Here is a 22033-nt window from a genome sequence, read left to right as displayed (position 1 = left end):
ACACATGTGTGTGTTTGGTGTCTTTCATCTTTCTTTTCTAATATATTCTCGCATCTTGTTCCACTTCTTTGTCTCCGATGGACACAATTATTTCAAGGAAGTGTTTGTGTGTGCGCAGTCATACGTTCTAATCACATTCTTTCATTCATGTCAATGTAGTGAAATAAATGTGAATCGGTTGCATCATATTTTGTCCTTCAAGTGCAAAAAATACAAAGCACATACTCAATTTTATATAGCTATCCGGCGACAGTGATGGAAAGTGTGATTGCAGACAATGGTGAAGAATTAAATTACTTTCTCATAATATAAATGCATGTTCCTGATCATATAATTTTCATCATATGAGTTTTTGACTGAAACTTGGGGGTTAATGATCACTTTTCTTGGCTTACAAGTTTATTGCAACTGACAAATGTCTGAATGTATATTTGCAGTAACGGCGATCGGGTGCCAAAACTTGGGGGCAAGGACAGTTTACTTTTTTGGTAGAAAAGTCTTAGCATTAAGAGGCCATAGTGTGGATACAACAAGTGTGGCATAATGTGGCGGGGAGAAACTTTCCCACCTTGTTCCTCCTAATCGCCGCCACTAGATATTTGGATTAAAATTAATGTCTTATTAGGAATGTGCACAAACGCACGCGAAAAAAAAAAAAAAAACACACAAGAAAACAGTTCTTTCTTCATTCTGCATGAAGTATCCCAAGGCTTATGAAAGGCTATTTTGACAAGACATCGTCCAAAAGTAATAATCAAGTAACATTGAAAAATCTGTTAAGAATTGAAGAGATTATTTGCTTGATAAGTTGCTATTCGTTTTCTGAAGTTAGTCTTCGTTACTAATGCAGGAGAAATGATGCACGTGTGGTTAGATAAACACATGCACTGAGGTAACAAATAGTTTACATTTTGTAGAATGTGATTTTGGACACAAAGAATACATCGAAATTGATCACCATACCCGGTAATTCATCTCTTTTTCTGAAAAACTAAATATGCTGATCAAGGCATCATTTATTTTATTAAAAACATAAACTAAACGTAACGTTTCAACCTTCTAGCAAGGTCTTCTTCAGACTCTGTATCAAGTACAAATGTAACAAGATACAAAAACAGGGCATTATATATATACACAAACATTACTCCCTCCAGACTATTAGAAAGTTGTTCTGCAACTTTCTTGCAGGTGGCTTTCCCTTGTCAACTGTACTTTCACCTAAAAGGCTAAATATATTTACTTCCATATAGAATGTGGTTGGATTTTTTATCTCACGCTCTTTTTCATTCATTTTTCTTCCTTCTCCTCTCCTCTTTCTCTCTTGTCCTTTCCACTTTTTCTAACACCTTCTTCCATTCTTAATTTAACTTCAGTCCCCCATTGCAGTTCATTGTGTCTTCTTCACCTTTCTTCTCTATTTCCTTGGCCTCCTTCCATTTTCTCACTAGCATTCTCTTCTCCCTTCCTAACTGCTTAGCCTCATCCCACTCTATGTCATGTCCTGTTTCTCTCGTGTGTTTAAATATCGCATTTCTCTCTCTCTTAAGTCGTACATCATCCCTATGTTGTTTCAACCTGTCTTTCAGCCTTTTTTTCGTTTCTCCTATGCACACACTCTGACATTCTTTACATTTCACTTCGTAGATAATCCCTTCCTCTTCCTCTTCTCTGTTTTCCTTTTTCTTGTTTGCATTCTTCACTATTCCTAAGATGCTTCTCCCTCCCTTCCTGTAAGTTTTAATGCCCGCTTTTCTAAGCACTTTGCATATCTTTTCTGTGGTCTTCCCCATACTTCTTATTCCAAACCTTCTCTCTTTTTCTTTCTCTTCCTCTTTTTCTTTCTCTTCCAATTCTCCCCTGCCCTTTTCTTCCTTCTTCTGTTTATGTCCAGTCTCTCCTGCTTCTCATAGCCATTCTTTTCCAGCTGGTTCCATAGGCTATTTATTTTGCCTTCTTTTTCACATTCTTTTGTGTATATTTTCCTTATTCTGTTCTCCATATTCTTTATAAAATCAGTCCTTCACTCATTAACATTATTTTATCTCCCATTATATTGTAACTGTTATTCCAAATGGTTTCCAGCGCCTTCATTACCCTTTCACTATCCCATTCTCCTATAATTTCTTGTCCCATTCTCTTTTTAATAATGTCCAATACGTGTCCCCTCTTGATGCTCGAGAACATACTTTTCACGTCTAAGCTAAACATTGTCGTCTTCATCTCACTTAAGTCCTTTTATGAGGTCTACTACTTGCTCACTGTTCTTAACTGCTCTGCTTTCTTGCTGTGCCACTAACACTTGAATAACTTTCTTTAATTTCTTTTCCAAGGTTCCAAAATATTGTTTCTGCAGTTCATTACTGGTCTTAACTTTATCTCCTCTTTGTGAATCTTTGGAAAGCCTTTCAAACTTGGTAGTTTTCCTGTTTCCTTTATTGCATTTCTTGAATCCTCTCCTCCTACAGTCTTGTATGACCCTTTCATTTATAGTTTGTTCTTCTTCTGTTCCACAAATCTCCTCATATCCATTTTCTTTTAGGTCTTCAAACTTTCTCTTGTACCATTCTCTTTCCATCACCACAATTACTTCTCCTTTATCTGCCTGCTCTATCACCACATCATTTCTTGTCTTGATTTTCTTCATCCCTTCCCTTTCTTTTTGACTCAAATTATCTACTTTCCTTGTTTTCCCATTTCTTTCTTCAGAATGGCTGCTGTTCTTCTTCTAATCTTGTCTCTTTCTGGTTCTTCTTTTGTATGAAGCTTCTTCAATGTCATATATAACTTCCTCATAATCTACATTTCTTTCTTTAACTTTGAAACCTCTTCCTAGTTTTAAAAAAGCTTCCTCTTCTTTTGATAGGTCTACATTCCCTATTACCCTCTTCTTCTGGTATCCTCCTCTTCTTCCTCTTCTCTCCTTTCTTCTTTCCATTTTAGTCCTTCTCCTTTCTTCTTCAACTTTATTTTTATTTTCTCTCTAAACTTCTCCTGCCAGTTTTTCATTTCGTAAAATGTATATATGAAGAAGGGTGGGAGAAGCATCTTAGGAATAGAGAAGAATGCAAACAAGAAAAAGGAAAACAGAGAAGAGGAAGAGGAAGGGATTATCTACGAAGTGAAATATAAAGAATGTCAGAGTGTGTACATAGGAGAAACGAAAAAAAGAGGCTGATGACAGGTTAGAGAGAGTGGAAAGGACAAGAGAGAAAGAGGAGAGGAGAAGGAAGAAAAATAAATGAAAAAGAGTGTGAGATAAAAAGTCCAACCACATTCTATATGGAAGTAAATATGTTTAGCCTTTTAGGTGAAAGTACAGTTGACAAGGGAAAGCCACCTGCTAGAAAGTTCCAGAACAACTTTCTAATAGTCTGGAGGGAGTAATGTTTGTGTGTATATATAATGCCCTGTTTTTGTATCTTGTTAAATTTGTACTTGATACAGAGTCTGAAGAAGACCTTTGCTAGAAGGTTGAAACGTTACGTTTAGTTTATGTTTTTAATAAAATAAATGATGCCTTGGTCAGCATATTTAGTTTTTCATAATCATGGAAACAAGGCTTAATGGTGTTATATCTCTTTTTCACAGACGACTTGGGTTGTATGGCGTGACCTTTTCGAACACTCTCAAATGTCAACCTCTATCCTGCCCAGCATACCCTGAGAACTTTAAATCTTGCAGGTGAACGAATCTCTGGCGCCTGGAAGCACAGTCAAAATAATAATTTGTGGTGTGTTGTATTTTCAGTGTCTGCGTGCATTTGTTTTCGTCCTTCGTCACTTTTACCTAATCACCATTGAACCTCATCTTCGCCATTAGCCAGAAAAGTGACTTCACATAGAACAAATCAGTCGAATCAGCAACAACTTACTCTTTCAAAAGTGGAGTTTCATTAGTTCATATCCTTCGAAAGTTGAGGTGGTAGTTTCAATTTCACATTGTTTCATTGTTGGATCAAGGCAGCTAACTCCGTGAACAATAACGTTGTTTTCCGAAAGTCTCAAATATTTGTCTCTGGCAATACACCCTCTTAAATGTGGTGATAAAATGACAATTTTCCTGTAAGTTCTTTCTGTATATTTTACTTCTCCAATGGCATAACATTGTCTCCTTATAATGAAGAGGTTCTGGCTTCTACTGGCACCTCCCCTGGTGGAAGCACAATGCACACTGGTTCGGGCTCCACTTTAAACTGTAGGTTTAGTCCCGATTAGCCTATCTGAGTATAAAAGTGGATCACAAGAAAAAATCGCATCATTATGTAACTGATAGGCTATTATCAATTCAATAATTCAGTAGCTTTTTCCAAACCCACATAACTGTTACATCACAATTTATACACCTCGGTATTGTAGTGATTATTGTAATTACTTCTTATTAGTATTTATTAGCAGAACGACTACAAAGTTGTTGTTTGTATATCACGTAGATATTTGAAGATGACATGTATGTAAAAATTGTAATGAAATAAAGAAAGAGACACCTCTGGAATTTCAATGTGGACGTAATTACAAAGTGGAAATAATTTATTGTGTTGCTAGAGGAAGCAACGCTAAGATGGGTTTTTATTGGTTCATTTAGAGATTATTTTAATCATGCGCAGGCCGGGATTTCTATATGTGAAGGCCCGGAGCTTACAACGCCAAGACCCTACCCCAATCCCCTCCACAGTTTCAGTTATAACTTCTCGCTAATCTACATGAGGTGGTTAGTTATACGTATTTCTACATTTTTCATCACATCCGAAGTACCTCCTTTTTCTCTTTATGCAGTACTTTTCCAAGCAGTTTTTCCCAGTGAAGGCCCAGAGCTGCAGCCCTCAAGGTCACCCTAAATCCTGACCATACCCTGCATAATTTTGCACCTCCTAAGCCTACTAGCTCCTTCTAATCATATAAGTATTCAATTGATGATAGTTTATTTTGTTTCAAGATCTCTAGTAATTCTTTTTGCATTCTAATGACAAAGTTAAGACAGCTTTTTATGGAATTTGATATGTGAACATTTCTAGTATACATAATATTCATGAGTAAAATATACAAGTAATGAATACCAGAATATACTTATTTATTGCAACATTCACATATCCCAAAGTGTTTGTACTTAGTGAATTTGATTGGGTGGGCAATGGGGTGGGCACAGGATTTTTTGGGTGGGCGCTTGCCCACCAGGAGAAAATATGAAGTAATTTCGAAAGAGGACCCCTTTATTTTCGACACTGCAATGGTTATGGTTAAATCTTGATATGGACATATACCTGATGGTTTAAGAGTCTGGAACATTGGTATAGAGACCGTAATTTTCATATCACAGCTGCTGCATCATGTTCTGGCAGATTATTTGCAGAGAATAGGGGGTCAAGTGCATGAAGGCATCTTCCACAGCTGCTCGTAACTCTTATGTTGTGCATAAATGTTTATTTCTGACTCTGTCATTGATGAACAATCTACATGCCCTTTAGAACCTCTTCCAATATAACCTCCATTTCCCCTGCCCATCCTTCCCTGGGAAAGGTCTTATTCAAATAATACAATGCAAAGTGTGCCAAAACATGATGCAACATTTGACTGTGCTACGAAAATTATGATCTCCACACCAATGTTCCAGACCCTTAAACCAGTGGTGGCGATTGGGTTCCAAAACCAAGGGGGGGGGGGGCAAGGTTCCAAAACTGGGAGGCAAAGACAATATATTTCCCTTCGTAGATAAGGTTTAGCATAGTGCGGGGGCAAAACTGGCAAAAAGTAGGGGGAGCAACTGCCTCCCCTCGCTGCCACTGTCTTAAACCATCAGGTATATGTCCATATCAAGCATTCAACCATAACCATTGTAATGTCGAAAATAATAGGCGGTACGCCCACACCAGTCTTTTTATTCTAGAACTTTCTACGTTCTTTTCTTAAATAACCAAACTCTTCCAGATTTTGCAGGATATCCAGATCAGTATGAATTTTTTATAACATTTATTACGATCAAAAATTAATAATGGAAATTGCATAGCTACATTGCCGATAGAAACATAAATATACTCACGAATATCTGTGAACTGGTATCTGCATCACTTTTATCACCTGTGTAAACCAGGATCTCGTACAGGTAATTATCGGTTGGCTTGTTGTCCAGCATGATTGTGGCAGTCAGCTGAAAAAGTGTAATTTAAAATATAGATATAATATAAAGTTTGTAGACATCAGGGCCAAAAGTATAGCGATTAATAAAATTACACTTAAGATGAAGAATAGGTGTGCATTTATTTCAGTATTGTCCGAATGGACACTGCTACTATAAAGAAATCTGACTATATAAGAGAGAGTATTAATTTCTCCCCATGTCGCAAGTGGAAGTGATTTTTCAAGATGATTTCTAAGCTGGACACAATGTTTGAAAAATATGATCATAGGCGTAACTTGGAAGGGGCAAGGGGGAGGCACTTACCCCCCACCCCCAATTTTCAGGCTAGTAAATGTAAAAGTTAATGATGCTTTTGTTAACCTCTTGAATCCTGAGTAGCAAAGTATTGAAGTATATTTTTTATGATTGTGCAAATGTAAGCTATTCAGGAAAATAGTTCTGGATGCTATTTTTATGGGATGGAAAACTTATTAATTCTGACCCTCCCCAGGTTAAGTGCCAAGTTTGATTATGACCCCAAAGCTAAGTCCCAAGTTTATTCTGCCCTCAAAGTTCAGTTCCAAGTTTGATTCTGCTCCCCCAAGTTAAGTCCTAAGTTTGATTCTGCCCCCTGCCCCACCTAAAAGTCAAGTCCTAAGCATGATTCTGACTCCCCAAAAGTTAAGTACAAAGTTTGATTCTGGGACCCCCAAGCTTGAGTCTGCCCCCCAAAGTTAGGTCCCAAGTTACACCCATGAATATGATAAATAAGACTTACAGCCAATGTTCTTTTTCTACGACAAATCAAATCTTCAACATGTCCTCTTTTCATTCATGTGTTTTTTCTACGACATCAGAAGTTTGGTATTCCCAAAAGAACAAATACAACAGCTACAGGAATCTATATGCAGCCACACTTCACATAATGGAAAGCTTCATGGTAAAGCTTTGCCTGTTTACTTCATTACCTTAGAACAAAACTTAGCATCAGCCAATATGTTGAGTTTGCACATTGCAAAAATTATGCAAAATGTGGATTTTTCTTGATTCAACAATAAAATTGTGCGGATTTTAATATATTGATGTTTTCACATATATATCCATGAATTTTATGAAAACGAAGCTCTGGTAGATTGGTGTTATACATAGTTGAAATGTAACACTTACAACTGTGTTCTAGCAGTTGTAGCTACTGCTAAAACACCTACAACCAGCCTGTGTGACAGAGTGATCAACAAAATGCACTGTGATGCTAGAGCTTCAATCCTAGTCAAGGCAAGGATGGTTTCACTGTTTGTCATCATCAATCTCTTCTATTCATCATTTCTCATCATTGAGATTAACACAACAGGTAGAAGAGTTATATAAAACAATTAGGGCTGAGCCGATACCAATGCTGATGTATCCGTATCGGCCAATTGCAGTGGTATTGCTATCAGAAAGTATCATTATCGGAAATTATCACTATCAGAAAGTAGCATATTTTAAAGTATCAGTATCAGAAGGTATAGGTATTGGAAAGTATTGGTATCAGAAAGTATCGCTATCACAAAGTATCAGTATTGGAAAGTACCACTATCAGAAAGTATCATATTGGAAAGTATCAGTACCAGAAGGTATCGGTATCAGAAGGTATCGGTATTGGAAAGTATTGGTAACAGAAAGTATCGCTATCAGAAAGTATCAGTATCGGAAAGTATCACTATCAGAAAGTAGCATATTGGAAAGTATTGGTATCAGAAAGTATCGGTATTGGAAAGTATTGGTATCAGAAAGTATCACTATCAGAGGTATTGGAAAGTATTGGTATCAGAAAGTATCGCTATCAGAAAGTATCAGTGGAAAGTATTGGTATCAGAAAGTATCGCTATCAGAAAGTATCAGTATCGGAAAGTAGCATATTGGAAAGTAACAGTATCAGAAGGTATCAGTATTGGAAAGTATTGGTATCAGAAAGTATCGCTATCAGAAAGTATTAGTATCGGAAAGTATCACTATCAGAAAGTATCGTTATCAGAAAGTATCGGTATTGGAAAGTATTGCTATCAGAAAGTATCACTATCAGAGGTATTGGAAAGTATTGGTATCAGAAAGTATCGCTATCAGAAAGTATCAGTATCGGAAAGTAGCATATTGGAAAGTAACGGTATCAGAAGGTATCGGTATTGGAAAGTATTGGTATCAGAAAGTATTGCTATCGGAAAGTATCAGTATCGGAAAGTATCACTATCAAAAAGTAGCGTATTGGAAAGTATCGGTATCAGAAGGTATCAGTATTGGAAAGTATTGGTATCAGAAAGTATCGCTATCAGAAAGTATCAGTATCGGAAAGTATCACTATCAGAAAGTATCGTTATCAGAAAGTATCGGTATTGGAAAGTATTGCTATCAGAAAGTATCACTATCAGAGGTATTGGAAAGTATTGGTATCAGATAGAACCGCAATCAGAAAGTATCATTATCCGAAATGATCACTATCAGAAAGTAGCATATTGGAAAGTATCGGTATCAGAAAGTATTGGTATCAGAAAGTATTGCTATCGGAAATTATCAGTACCGGAAAGTATCACTATCAGAAAGTAGCATATTGGAAAGTATTGGTATCAGAAGGTATCGGTATTAGAAAGTATTGGTATCAGAAAGTATCCCTATCAGAAAGTATCAGTACCAGAAAGTATCGCTATCAGAAAGTAGCATATTGGAAAGTATTGGTACCAGAAGGTATCGGTATTGGAAAGTATTGGTATCAGAAAGTATTGCTATCGGAAAGTATCAGTATCGGAAAGTATCACTATCAGAAAGTAGCATATTGGAAAGTATCGGTATCAGAAAGTATTGGTATCAGAACGTATTGCTATCGGAAAGTATCAGTACCGGAAAGTACCACTATCAGAAAGTAGCATATTGGAAAGTATTGATATCAGAAGGTATCGTTATTGGAAAGTATTGGTATCAGAAAGTATCACTATCAGAAAGTAGCATATTGGAAAGTATCAGTATCAAAAGGTATCAGTATTGGAAAGTATTGGTATCAGAAAGTATCGCTATCAGAAAGTATCAGTATCGGAAAGTATCAGAAAGTAGCATATTGGAAAGTATTGGTATTGGAAAGTATGGTTGGAATTTATTTACTGATACTTGGTGATGCTTTTCTGCAATTTTGGTCTTTTACAGGGTCTGCAAAAAAGCCACATGACACTTTAAGCAAGTCTAATAATCCTGTTAATTATGAAAAATTCAAAGTTTCTTTTTGTTTTGCACTACTTTGTGTAAAAAACAGGATTTTCTGATTCTGTAACATGTAATTGATGTTTTGATTAAATTCTTGAATATTTTAGAGGGAAACTCTTGGTAGATTGATAATTATGACAGGAGTGGAATATTTACACTCTAATATAAATAAATAATTTGAACACCTTTTAATTGTTACAATTTTCAAGCATCAGTATCGGTGAGAATCAGTACAAATATTGACATCAGTATTGGTTCAAAGTGGTTTAAAAAGACACTTGCTCTGAGAATCAGAAAGTATTGTTAAGAATGTCAAAAGACACACATATTTGTGATAAATGAAAAAGAAAATCAAAATTTTTAAGTACAAAAATTGCTTAGTTGAATTGTTGTTTTAAGTCCACTTTATGCACAAATAGGCTAATCAGGACTGCACCTACAGTTTCATGTGGGATCTGAACCACTGTGCAAGTTGCCTTCACCAGGTATCAAAGTCAGAACCCCTTGATTACAAGGCGACTACGACATCAGGGAGGCACACAAAAATTGCTCAATTTTTGGTTAATTCTTTTTCCTTAATGAAGTGATATGTCGTTATTATGGTTAATAAAATATTAACTTTGGAAACTTCACACAAAATAAAAATTGACAAAAAATACCATTTCAATATTATTTTTTAATATAATATTCCATTGAAGGGATCACGGTGAGACAGTTCCAACCACATTTATTGTCACTATGCACTTGCAAGGCATTTCAAATGAAATAAAATGGAATTTCAAAATTAATTTCATGTTTCAGTGAAACTCGAATATGTGCATGTGCTTAACCTTTTGATTACCGAGCCCATTTTGCCATAGAAGCACGCCGAGACCGGGTTAATTTTTAGCAAAATGCAGAGTTTCATTTAGATGACTGTAGATTGGAGGCTAATTGCCCTAGATAGACGAATGAAGTACCATTATACACGGAATGAACCATAGATTCGGACTACATACATTTTATGCACATTGAGTGTATGTATATATGGATGCGGGGGGAGAGGAGGAACCGGAAAATTCCAAAATTTCATTATAAAATTGCCCTCACCCCCTCCCTGGACAACAAAGTACAGGACATTGTCAAAATACACACAGAAATGACGCATGCACGTTTGGAACAAGAAAATAATTGCACTATTATCATATCAGCAATAGGACACGACTTGTACCCCCCAAACAACATATCTGTACGCCACTGACTCAAGCCTCGGATTTCAGCGAAATGCAGAGGTACCTTGAAATGACTGTAGATTGGAGGCTAAATGCCCTAGACACATCAATGAAGTACTGTTATATGCGGAATGAACCATAGATTTGGACAACATATAATTTATGCACATTGAGTGTATATATGGATGCAGGGGAGGGGAGGAATCTGAAAATTCCAAAATTTCTGGAAAAAAAGCCCCTCCCAAGCTCTCCCTGGACAACAAAGTACTGGACATTGTCAAAATACACATGGAAATGATCGCAGGCATGTTTGGAACAAGAAAATAATTGCACTATTATCATATGAGCAATAGAACATGACTTGTACCCCCCAAACGACATGTCTGTGCTGCAATGACTCAGTTTCAAAGGAAGCCGCCATTTTCCCACCTTTTTATGGAAGAACAAGACGTGCAAGAGTCTTTACAGTGCAGTATATGTGTTAAGAATAATACAAAAGAAAAAAATCGCAACTCCAGCAAATAATAGCAACATTAGGACATAAAAACTACGAACATGTCAACATATCTCGATCGAGATATTTGGTCCCCGGTTACAGGCAAATATCTCGGATCGAGATATTTGGTAAACAAGAGGATAAATGCCACTATGTAAACAAAATCGTAAGTGTTTAGATCTAATTGATATAGTACGAGGGTCACTATTTATATTTTGAGCCTAACAATGAAAAAAACAGGAATTTGGCATTGAAAACTGCTTTATTGTTTTTCGAAGTATTCTCCTTTATGGTCAATACACTTTTGCATTCGTTCGAACCATTTGTCAAAGCAGTTTTTCCAATCTTCTTGAGACACCTCCATAATATGGTTTTTGAACGCATCAACGGCATCTTCCGCCGACGAAAATCGTTGGCCACGCAATTTATTCTTGACATTCGGGAACAAGAAGAAGTCATTGGGTGCCAAATCAGGACTGTACGGCGGATGACCCATCAATTCGATTTTTTGACTGTTCATAAAGTCGCTTGTTAGACGAGATGTGTGACAGCTGGCATTGTTTTGATGAAGAATGATCCGACGGCGTTTGTTTGTTTTCCATATTTGACCGAAGACCTCTGGCAAACAAATTGTTGTGTACCATTCAGAGTTGACCGTTCTACGTTCCTCTAAAGGCACAGTTGCCACATGACCAGTTTTCCCGAAAAAACAGGCGACCATTTGTTTCGATGTGCTTCGAGCGCGAACAACTTTTGTTGGATTAGGTTCATCTTGAAACACCCATACAGTCGACTGCTGTTTACGTTCCGGCTCATATGCATATATCCATGATTCGTCACCTGTTACAATCTTATATACGTCTTTTGAAGCACCACGATTGTATTTATTGAGCATTTGTTTGCACCAATTGACGCGAGCATCTTTTTGAGTTTTTGTCAAATTGTGTGGGATCCAGCGAGAACATACCTTTCTCACAGCTAAATGATCATGTAATATTTTATATTTTATAATATTTTTTATATATCGATGCACTCTTGTCTTGATAATCCACGTCGAAAATTGTAAAAAATCATCGCACGAAAATGTTCACGAGTTAATTCCATTTTATTGTTGTCGCGCAATCTCCAAGGCAACATAAACAACACAAATCAAGCCATTGACAAAACATTTGAAGTACGTTATGGTCAATAATGCCAGACGATTCCATGCAAACGTAAAATCGCGCCTAACTTCAACCAGTGTTGCCAAGGCGCAAAATATAAATAGTGACCCTCGTACCAAATAAGCACAATTTAAGCAACAATTCACAGCATGTGGTCCTTACCTTTTCCAAATCTTCCTTGTCCCTTCTGCGTGCCCATATAAGGAGAATGAAGTAAACCAGGAACGAAACAATGATCCACATGTAAATGGTGAGATTGTCGGAGAAGCTCGCATGGGTGAAAACATAAGAGAAATTCACCGTGTTGGGGACTATGAAGAAACCAGCACCGAATGCTGACAGGTGAGTCGACTGGCAATGTGTCATGCTGTAATCTGCTGCAGTCACCTTCAATTAGATGCAATAAATAAAAAATGGAATTCAAGATAAATCATATGAAGTCTTTGGAAAGTTAGTTTTCTTTAAAGTACCTGAGTTACAATTAGGGATGTGCCGAAGCCGATTACAGATGTATGAAAATCGGCAGAAATTTACACATCAGCATCGGTATCGGAATCGGCAAAAATCCGATATTTAAACTGTACAGATTATACTAGAGTTTTACCTTCTAATAAGTTTTCTATTCTAGTTTTGTAATATTTATTGACAATTAGGTTATGATTCGTCATTATTGTAGAGTTTTTGTAATAAAATTATTGCAACTCTCATTCAGAGGATCAACCTAACTATAAATCGGAAATAAAACAGTACATTGCTGAACCAGGATCTGCTGTTGTATTGGAAATTCAAAAATTAATATGCAAACCTGAAGCAACTCCTGAGAAAATACTTGGGCATACCTGCTGCATCAGTATTCAGTGATTGAGTGTTCAGAGTTGTTGAACAGATTTGCGATAAGAAGTAGGTTACTTCCTGAAGTGCTTCCAAATCTTGTATTTCTGAAGTTTAATCTGGCAGAACAGGAATTCATTTTGCATTTCAAAGAACTGCTTGTGTACTAATGTTAAATCTCTAGGTTCACATAACCTTTTGTAGATGCAAATGTACATTCGCATCTCTTGAGAATATATGTGTATATACATATGATATGCAATAGAAATGTACATACTAAATTTATTTTTGTCATGCAGAAAATAACATTCCATTTCTGTTTAATAATCTTATGTATCGGAATCTGTTAACCTTTTGAGTCCCAAGACCATTTTCACATGTAACCCCCTTGGTCCCTAGCTTATTTTGAGCAAAATGCAGAGTTTCAATTAAATGAGTGTAGATTGGAGGCTAATTGCCCTAGAGAGATGAGTGATATACCGTTGTACGCAGAATGAACCAGAGATTCAGACTAAATGAAATTTATGCAAATTCGGCGTATATGTGGTGGTGGGGAAGAGGCTAACTCTAAAAATTCCAAAATTTCAGGGGAAAAAAATGGGGCCCCCCTCCCCCCCCAAAGAAAAATACATAACAGTGTCGACATGCACATGGAAATGATCGCTGACATGTAAGGAACACATAAATATTTGCATTATTATCATATGACCAATGTAACGTGAGTTGTACCCCAAAAAGGAATGGTCGGCACGCCACTGATTCAAGCTTCAAAATGCAGCGGTACCTTGAAATGACTTTAGCTAAAAGACTATTTGCCCTGGAGATATGAACGATATACCGTTGTATGCAGAATGAATCACAGATTCAGACGATATATAATTTATGCGCATTCGGCGTGCATATGGAGGGGGAAAGGGGGGAAATCCCCTGAAAAATATATATTTTTAAAGAAAAGGGGTTTCTCCCCCACCCCACCCACCCCGAAAAAAAAGATATGAAAAGTTCAAAAATCACATAGAAATTATGGCTGGCATGTAAGAAACAGAAAAATATTTTCATATGACCAATATTATGCAAGTTGTACCCCTGAAACGAAAGGCTTGTATGCCACTGTCTCAAGCTTCAGAATTGAGCGAAATGCAGAGTTACATTGAAATGACTATAGCTCAGAAACTAAATGCCCTAGAGATATGAACGATATACCGTTGTACGCAGAATGAATCACAGATTCAGACGATATATAATTTATGCACATTCGGCGTACATATGGAAGAGGAAAGGGGTAAAATCCCCTCAAAAATACTTTTAAAAAAATTGTTTCCCCCGCCCCTCTGAAAAAAAAAGTATCAAAATGTCAAAATGCACAAAATGCAAAATTTATGCAAATTTGGCGTATATATGGAGGGGAAGGGAGAAAACCCCCAAAAAATAATTTTAAAAAATTATGTCCACTCAAAAAATGTCCTCGCACTTGAGCACAAAATGACACACCTATGCACAACTTTCACGGACGAAAAGCTAGAACGCCGTGAAAAATGAGCGCCGATTCTTGCAGCTGCTTGAAATTCTATTTTTGGACAATGCAGGGTAACCTGTGTTGCAACTTGTGGACACTTGTGCTAAAAAAACAAAGGTTTCCTTCAGCGTGCTTCGAAATTCCATTCTCACAACGCAGATTCAACAACCAGTCTTCCCCCTCCCCCACCCCCTGCTTGCACCCTCACGGAAAACTTTCATTTTGACATCAGATACTGATAAACAAGCTTCCTTCGAATGCAGTTACCAGGCGGGAGTGAAAAGCATTGCGTTAGAACAACAAAGCCCATCTTCCTTTGTCGGCAAAAATTTTCCCTTGAAAAGAGATGCAAAAGAAAAGTACCTTTTCCTGCCTTTTCCCCTCCATTTTCATGAAGAAAAAAAAAAGGTGCAAGAAACATTTCTGTTAAATACATGTGTTAGGAACAATATATATAAAAAAATCAATATTCTAGCCAAAAATAGAAAAGTTATAATGTAAAAACTACGACCTTGACACAGTATCTCGATCGAGATGCTTGGGACCCAAAAGGTTAAATATCGGCATCGGTATTGGTTCCAAAAATTATCAGTGAGTACATCGTCATCGGTAAATTTTCAGCTTCGTCACATCCCTAGTTACAATTAAAATAATTCAAAATAAACTCCGTGGAACAACAGCCCTCTGAGGGCCCAGGCCTTCCTACCGACTGCAAGCCTCACTGATCCTACTCACTCACCCAATCCAGGTGGGAGATCATTCAACCAGTTATGGGGTGACGTGTAGACAGCACGACAAACCCCCAGTCGATGTTGTAGGTTTTCTATGACTGGGTTACATTACTCATTCGTAGCTCCCCAATTCCCTCATGATGGTGGGTGGCCACCGGTACCATACACAGGCCGAAATCTCAGGAGAAAAGTTGTCATGCTTCCCCCAGGAGACTCGGACCTGCAGGCATCCCACAGCCAGAGCCCGAAGCATGATGCTGTAGACTGCATGGCCAAAGTGCAGAACAGTTGTAATGGAATACTTACATATTAACATCAATGAATATTTTAAACAATTCTTAATTATTACAAATTTGGTTTATGCTCAGATGGGCTAATCAGGACTGGGCCTACAGTTTAAAGTGTGATCTGAACCACTGTGTGACTCCAGGCAGGATCAAACCCAGGACTCCTTGATTGCAAGGTGATGATGTTACCACTGCACCATCGGGAAGGTCTTCTACTATTAAAAAAGTAAAGTGCTCCCCTGTGCTTTGCACCATGCCATGAAGGCATGTGGGGGTGTGGAGTTGGATTCGACACTTTCTTGATCAAGGCCGAAGGTGGGGATGATGAGATCAACACCATGCCCCTGGCTGCCTTTAACCCCTAGAGTTTCCTCTAGGTACCCACTTGAACAGGTGGGAAAAATTCCAGTTCTCCCCTGCAGGGGATCGAACACACGTTTCTTGTATGGTAGTCAGATGCCTAATGACTGAGCTCATCTGTCTTCTACTATTGGTGTTGTTATTAATGGAAATCAGCGACTATATGGGTTTTGTTTGAAAATTGTATTTTTTATTTATTTTATTTCCTTCAACAGAGAAATTATCTCCTTTTACAGAAGGTGGACAAAAACAAAAGAAACACTTAATATAATACAGTGAGACAAAACACAGGTAGAACACATACACAAATATAATGTAATTTAAATTACTAAACTATACTATAGAATAACAACACCAAATTAGCAATATAGAAGCACTTCACCCAATACAAAACAAGACAAAAAAAACAAAACAAGATGTCATTTTTATTCATATGCAGTGATATATTACCAAGTATAACACTAATTCTGATAATTTATGTTGTAAACACTTGTCATAATATTCTTTTGTACTCATTGATAGAGATACTAAAATCAAGATTAGATTGTAATATAGATATTTTGTTGTACTCAAAGGGCATTCTAAATAATGGTGAATTCTTGAATCTTTCTGTTTTAGGAATATCATAAGACATCAATTGTCGCAGCCTTAAGCCACATTTCCTTGCTTTGGAACATATCTTTCGGAGAAAAGTAGAGTTATCTATGATGCCAATCATTGTTTTGTACAGAAATATTTGTTGTGTAATTTCCCTTCTATTAATAAGACTTTCATAATTAAACTCATTACATAGGTCATTGTATGATAAGTTATTATAATATGATGGTACATTATACTTTTTGTAATACAAATATCTTAAAAATCGTTTTTGAATTCTTTCAATTACCAACTCCTGGGATTTGTAATATGTAAACCAAACATTAGAACCATATTCAAGCTTACTTCTAACTAATGCATTATACAAGAGAGAAATACTGTCTACATTAGTTAGATTCCTCGTATTTCTTATAAGAAAACCTAATGATATAAATGCATTGTTTACCATGTATGATACATGTTTGTTAAACATCATATTATGATCCATAATAATGCCCAGGTCCTTAATAAAGTTTATTCTTTCACGCTCTTATTGAATCAGCCCTGATTACTGTTTGCAGTTAGAATTTCAGATGTTTTCGCAATATGCTCGGTGAATCACTGATCAACAATCAGAAGCAGGATAAATCAACATATGAATAATGAAAAAGACTGTGAGTTGCCAGAATTTATTTCTATCTTACTATCAACTTTCTCGACTTCAATTACTTTATTATCCAATTCACTGCTAATATTGTTCCATTGTATATAGTCTTATTCCTATTCTATTTTATTGTACTTTCTTGTTTAATAGCAGTGGGCATAGAATAATAAAAAGGGAGGTTATCGAAAGAAGTAACAGTAAATTGGATAGGAATGTATACAAAACGGCACTTATTTGTGCGGGAAACAGAAATAAACTGAACCGAAACGATGGTAATTTGGTTGATGTATGAATTAGCTTTTTAAAAAGTGGGACAATATGAATGACAAAAGTGCCCGATAGGCTTCCATGTCACCTTGGAGGTATAGAAAACAGCCGAAGTGGAACGCGAATTCTCCTTGGATTGGTGACGGAAGAAAGAAAAAAAAAAAGGGGGAAGGACCTCTCATGGGAGGGGAAGTACTCCACAACTCCGTAGCGTGGCGCCAGCTGCACGCACGCTTCACCTTGGCAAGGAACTAGGGCTTTCAACAGCCACTCAGGCACACCGTGGTGGTGATTTTAACATGTTTTTTTGTGAGTTTTAAGGGTTTTAAACAAAGGTAGTTTTAAATCTGTATGTGTCGAGCACCATGAAGTGTTTGTAACCCAAACCTTTCATCTAGTATCCTCGCATGACACTTCTTCGACGTGGCTTGATTTTCTGAGCCTAAAATACAACCACCAGAAGAAGGAAGCAGTAAAGCTTCCGAAACATAGTTTACAACGAATACATACTCACTTACGTAAGTAGATGAAATTCAATACTCTAACGTATTTTTGTTTTCTTGTTTAATTTCTTCATAATCTTTAATTTTATTTTATTTTTTATTTCAATCTGTTCTATTGTATGGGATTTTATTCCATTTGTATTTTATTGTACTTTCTTGTTCAATTTCTTTGTAATCTTTAATTTTATTTTAATCTGTACTTTTTGGAGTTAGGTGGTAGACCAGCAACAGCTGAACCTCACCCAGCAATAAAGTCAATTCAATTCAATTGGCCACCAGTTGGACATACTAGTTAATGGAAAAACATGTTTAAGACTGTTTCTTGGTCTATTGATAATTTGTGCACAAGAAAGGACCAGAAGCTAGATAGCCAAATATCAGTGTTAAATGGAAGAAGAACATTTAACTTACCTTCACACCTTCTGACGACCATTCCTTTGTTTCGTTATCAAAATAGTAACACCCTGATGTAAAAATCCTCAAGAAATAGTCAGTACTAAAGTTCTTCTTCAAGTCACGTATTGTTATATTCATTGCATAAAGATCCTCGGAAGTGGTTACATTGAACCTGTCTGCAAATTCTGCAATTCCGATGAAAAATCTCCCAGTTCTGTTTTCAATCGAGTCACTATCGATGAAATAGTCATATGTTCCTGTAAGGAAAAATAGAGACTAGAAACAATCGAGAATAATTATTGAGACCTTTCACACCTTATCTCCACACCTCTTCAATGGCAGAGCTTTACATTGTATCCAGATACAGATAATGTAAGTATTGCTTATATTAAAAGTAGGAATGTGATGAAGCTGAAATGTACTCGCTGATAATTTTTGGAACCGATACTGATGCCGATATTTAACCGATTCTGATATGTAAGATTATTCAACAGAAATGGAATGTTATTTTCAGCATGACAAAAATAAATTTGCTATGTACATTTGGTTTGGTTTGATTTGGTGTTTTAAGTCCACTTTGTGCACACTAAGGCTAATCGGGACTGGACCTACAGTTTAAAGTGGGATCCGAACCAGTATGTGCCTCCACCGGGTATCAAACCCGGGACCCTTTGATGACAAGGCAACGGTGCTACCACTGCACCATCGGGGAGGCTGCTATGTACATTTCTATTGTGTATCATATGTATATACATATACAGGGTGGGCAGACTGAAATTCAAGATTACTCATTCTAAAATATCTCCATAATTGATTGATTGATTTGGTTTATTTTAATTTGCTTTTCTGCCACCTTTGGCTAATCGCGAAGATGAGGATGATATGATGAAATAACAAATGACACCAATGTATAGACCATTTGTTCATTACATTTGTTCGTTCGTGGATTTCCCCTATCTCACGTGTCCCTTGCAATTGTTGATATTACATGATACACGAAACACTCCGTGGTGATGTGGTTAGCACAGATCGCTACGGTGCCAGGTGTCTCGGGTTTAAATCCTGGCCTAGACATTGGTGTCATTTGTTAATAATGAGTAATCTTGAATTTCAGTCTGTCCATTATTTGTTTTGGTCAGTTTAAAAATACTGTGAATCCTTCTTACAACATCGCAAGTTTCATCAATGTTTTGGATTTTGCTCAGGCAAAACTCCCAAGTTGTTGTTTTTAAGTCGTCTCTCTTAACGAGGAACACTAGTGGCAACCCTGCCACGTGCCCCTGCTAGTTATGTCAGAGCAAGCGTTTGCTGTGTTGGGTTGCATATGTACAGAATAGACTTTAAGTGCTTATAGCGCAGAAACTAAGCGCTTTCGAGGTAAACTTTATAGGGAAAAGTTACTTGTTTTTATGATATCTACCAGCTCCCAAGCATTGTTGAAAGAGTTTTGCGACACCCTGTATATTCTCAAGATATGCAAATGTACATTTGCATCTAAAAAAAAGAGGTTATGTGAACATTTAAGAAGAACATAAATTCTCAAGAGATTTAACATTAGTACACAAGCAGTTCTTTGAAACGCAAAATGAGTTCCTGTTCTTAATGTTGTAAATTTAATGCTGGCAGATTCAACTTCAGAAACACGAGTTTTGGAAGCACCTCTGGACGTAACCCACTTCTTCTCTTATCGCAAATCTGTCCAGCAACACTGAATACTGACTGATGCAGCTTATCTGTTGTATTGGATCCTGGTCACGAGGAATAGTTGGTTCAGCAATGTACTGTTTTATTTCTGATTTTGAAGTACGTTGATCCTCTGAATGAGAGTTTGCAATAATTTTATTACAAAAACTCTACAAATGATGAAGAATCATAACCTAATTTTCAATAAATATTACAAAAACCACGATAGGTTGTGAAGCGGAAAACTGAGAAGGGAAACTGTGTCCTTGATACATTGTCTGGGAGGGAATGACGGGCGCGGGAGTTGATTGCAGACTTTGGACTTGATGAGCAGGGGATGGGAGAAAGGATGGACTCTGGTTATATGCTACAAACTGCTGATTCGGGTTCTGCGGATTACTTGGTAGGGGGAGTAAACCTGTGTATGAGAACAGCTGTGAAGTGGCGTCTGGGTCAATATCTGATGCTGCAAGCTTGCTTGTGCTATTGCCTGGTCAATTTCAAACTTCTCCTCCATCATACGGGAATTAATCAATGACTGCTGGCGTTCGAAATTTTGTAGGTGGGCTATTAATTCCTCTGTTTTGGCAAAGTGCTTATTAGTTAAACAACCAATGTACTTGGCTCGCAGTCCCGTGATTATATAAGATAGAGTTTGTTCTTCAGTGGCGTTCGGGAAGTATTGCTGGACTAATGCCTTCTTAGCAATAACGTAGGTGTGAATTGGTTCTGTAATTGATTGTCTTCTGGATAAGACTATTTGCACGGGCTCCGCTGATAGGTACGAGCCTCTAAACAACGTACACATCATTTTTGATGTGTGTATATGTCAGGTCTGCAAAGTTAGGTCGTTTCTGTATATCATGAAAATAAGTCAAAGCAGTGTCAGTCAAAAATAAAGGTAACATCTCTTTACGCTTAGCTTCCGACCATCCCACGGTGTGTGCTACATTTTGAAACTTGAGGAAAAAGGGGTCAACTTCCTTGGGGTCGTTCCCGCTAAAAGGCGCTGGATATAACGCAGTTGGGATTGGAGTGGCCATGTTAGTGGTGGGAATTTCTACAGTAACGTTATCAGGGCTATTAGTATTGTTCGAGGCAGTAGGAACGTTAGCTGGAGTGCTTGCTAAGGGTTGGTGTCGGTTTCTGTTAGGTGTTTCTAGTCCTAGTACAAATTGAGGGTAGTTTCTGTTAGCAGATCTTAACTGTGTTAGTGGAGGGGAGGGGACTGGGGATAAAGGTCGTGAATTTATTGGGTTCGCCGTAATTGCAGTAGCTAACTCTATGATTTGGTCGAGGGAGGAATCTAGGTGTTCGTGCAATGCTATCTGTGACGTATTCATAGACTAAAGTTCGTCGTGCTGACCAAAGAACAAATGAAAGTATGGGTATGCAGTTATTTATGTCATTAATATATCGTCTGTCAAATAAATATAAGCAATTGTTCTCATTCCTGTGTGAATGATGCTCAAATACGTCCAGAGTGAATGTTATGCAGAAGAACTAGATTTTGTGGGGGGGGGGGACTCGGCACAAAAAGAAAAAGAGGGGTTGTATTCCATATGGTAATATATAAAATTGTCACTGGGTCTGACGCATCTTAAGCGTACTGTGGGAGTATGAATTGGAATTACTAAAAATTTATTTTCAAAAATGCTCCCAAAGTGGGAGGGGGGGGGGAAGACTAATTTAATTTAAAGCAATCTGTACAGAAGGGTACTCAATTGCAAAAAGGGCCTGAAGCACCTCCACCATGTTGTAATCCCATCTTACCTGGGATCTGAAGTCACAGGGAAGTTTCAATTACACATTTTAGGTAGAGCTTAATTGTATCTGTTAGCTAAACCTGCTCCGATTAAGAGGGAAGAGATATGGAAGGTTGAATTTAAAGGTTATTTATGCTTGTTCATACCTGGTACGTGTGTGATGTTCTTGTCCAGATGCTTCTTGCAGACCGAATTGTGACTGATGCCAAGGTTCTATCCTGCGACCCTTGGCTCACCAAAC

At 37.3% G+C, this 22033-nt stretch overlaps 2 protein-coding genes across 2 annotated transcripts in view; both read right to left on the bottom strand.

The window, feature by feature from the left end:
• Nucleotides 1-6137, bottom strand: part of LOC145999363 (polycystin-1-like protein 2) — a 57281-nt gene extending 51144 nt beyond the window's left edge. The window contains exon 1 of the mRNA XM_083136309.1: nucleotides 6034-6137. Coding sequence (XP_082992435.1) covers nucleotides 6034-6126 — 93 coding nt within the window. The 5' untranslated portion in view covers nucleotides 6127-6137. The remainder of the gene's footprint in view (nucleotides 1-6033) is intronic.
• A 3142-nt stretch (nucleotides 6138-9279) lies between these two features.
• The window catches only part of LOC145999730 (polycystin-1-like), a 62474-nt gene continuing 49720 nt past the window's right edge, over nucleotides 9280-22033 (bottom strand). Inside the window, exons 20-22 of the mRNA XM_083137009.1 lie at nucleotides 18359-18600; nucleotides 12375-12599; nucleotides 9280-9288 (exon numbers count right to left, since the gene is read on the bottom strand). Of these exons, the coding sequence (XP_082993135.1) occupies nucleotides 9280-9288; nucleotides 12375-12599; nucleotides 18359-18600 (476 nt within the window). The remainder of the gene's footprint in view (nucleotides 9289-12374; nucleotides 12600-18358; nucleotides 18601-22033) is intronic.

This window comes from Lepisma saccharinum, chromosome 15 (assembly GCF_977018435.1).
Source record: "Lepisma saccharinum chromosome 15, izLepSacc3.1, whole genome shotgun sequence".
Classification (NCBI taxonomy): domain Eukaryota; kingdom Metazoa; phylum Arthropoda; class Insecta; order Zygentoma; family Lepismatidae; genus Lepisma; species Lepisma saccharinum.
The sequence above is the reverse complement of the archived record's forward strand: the minus strand, read 5'-3'. Positions and strand labels throughout refer to the sequence as shown.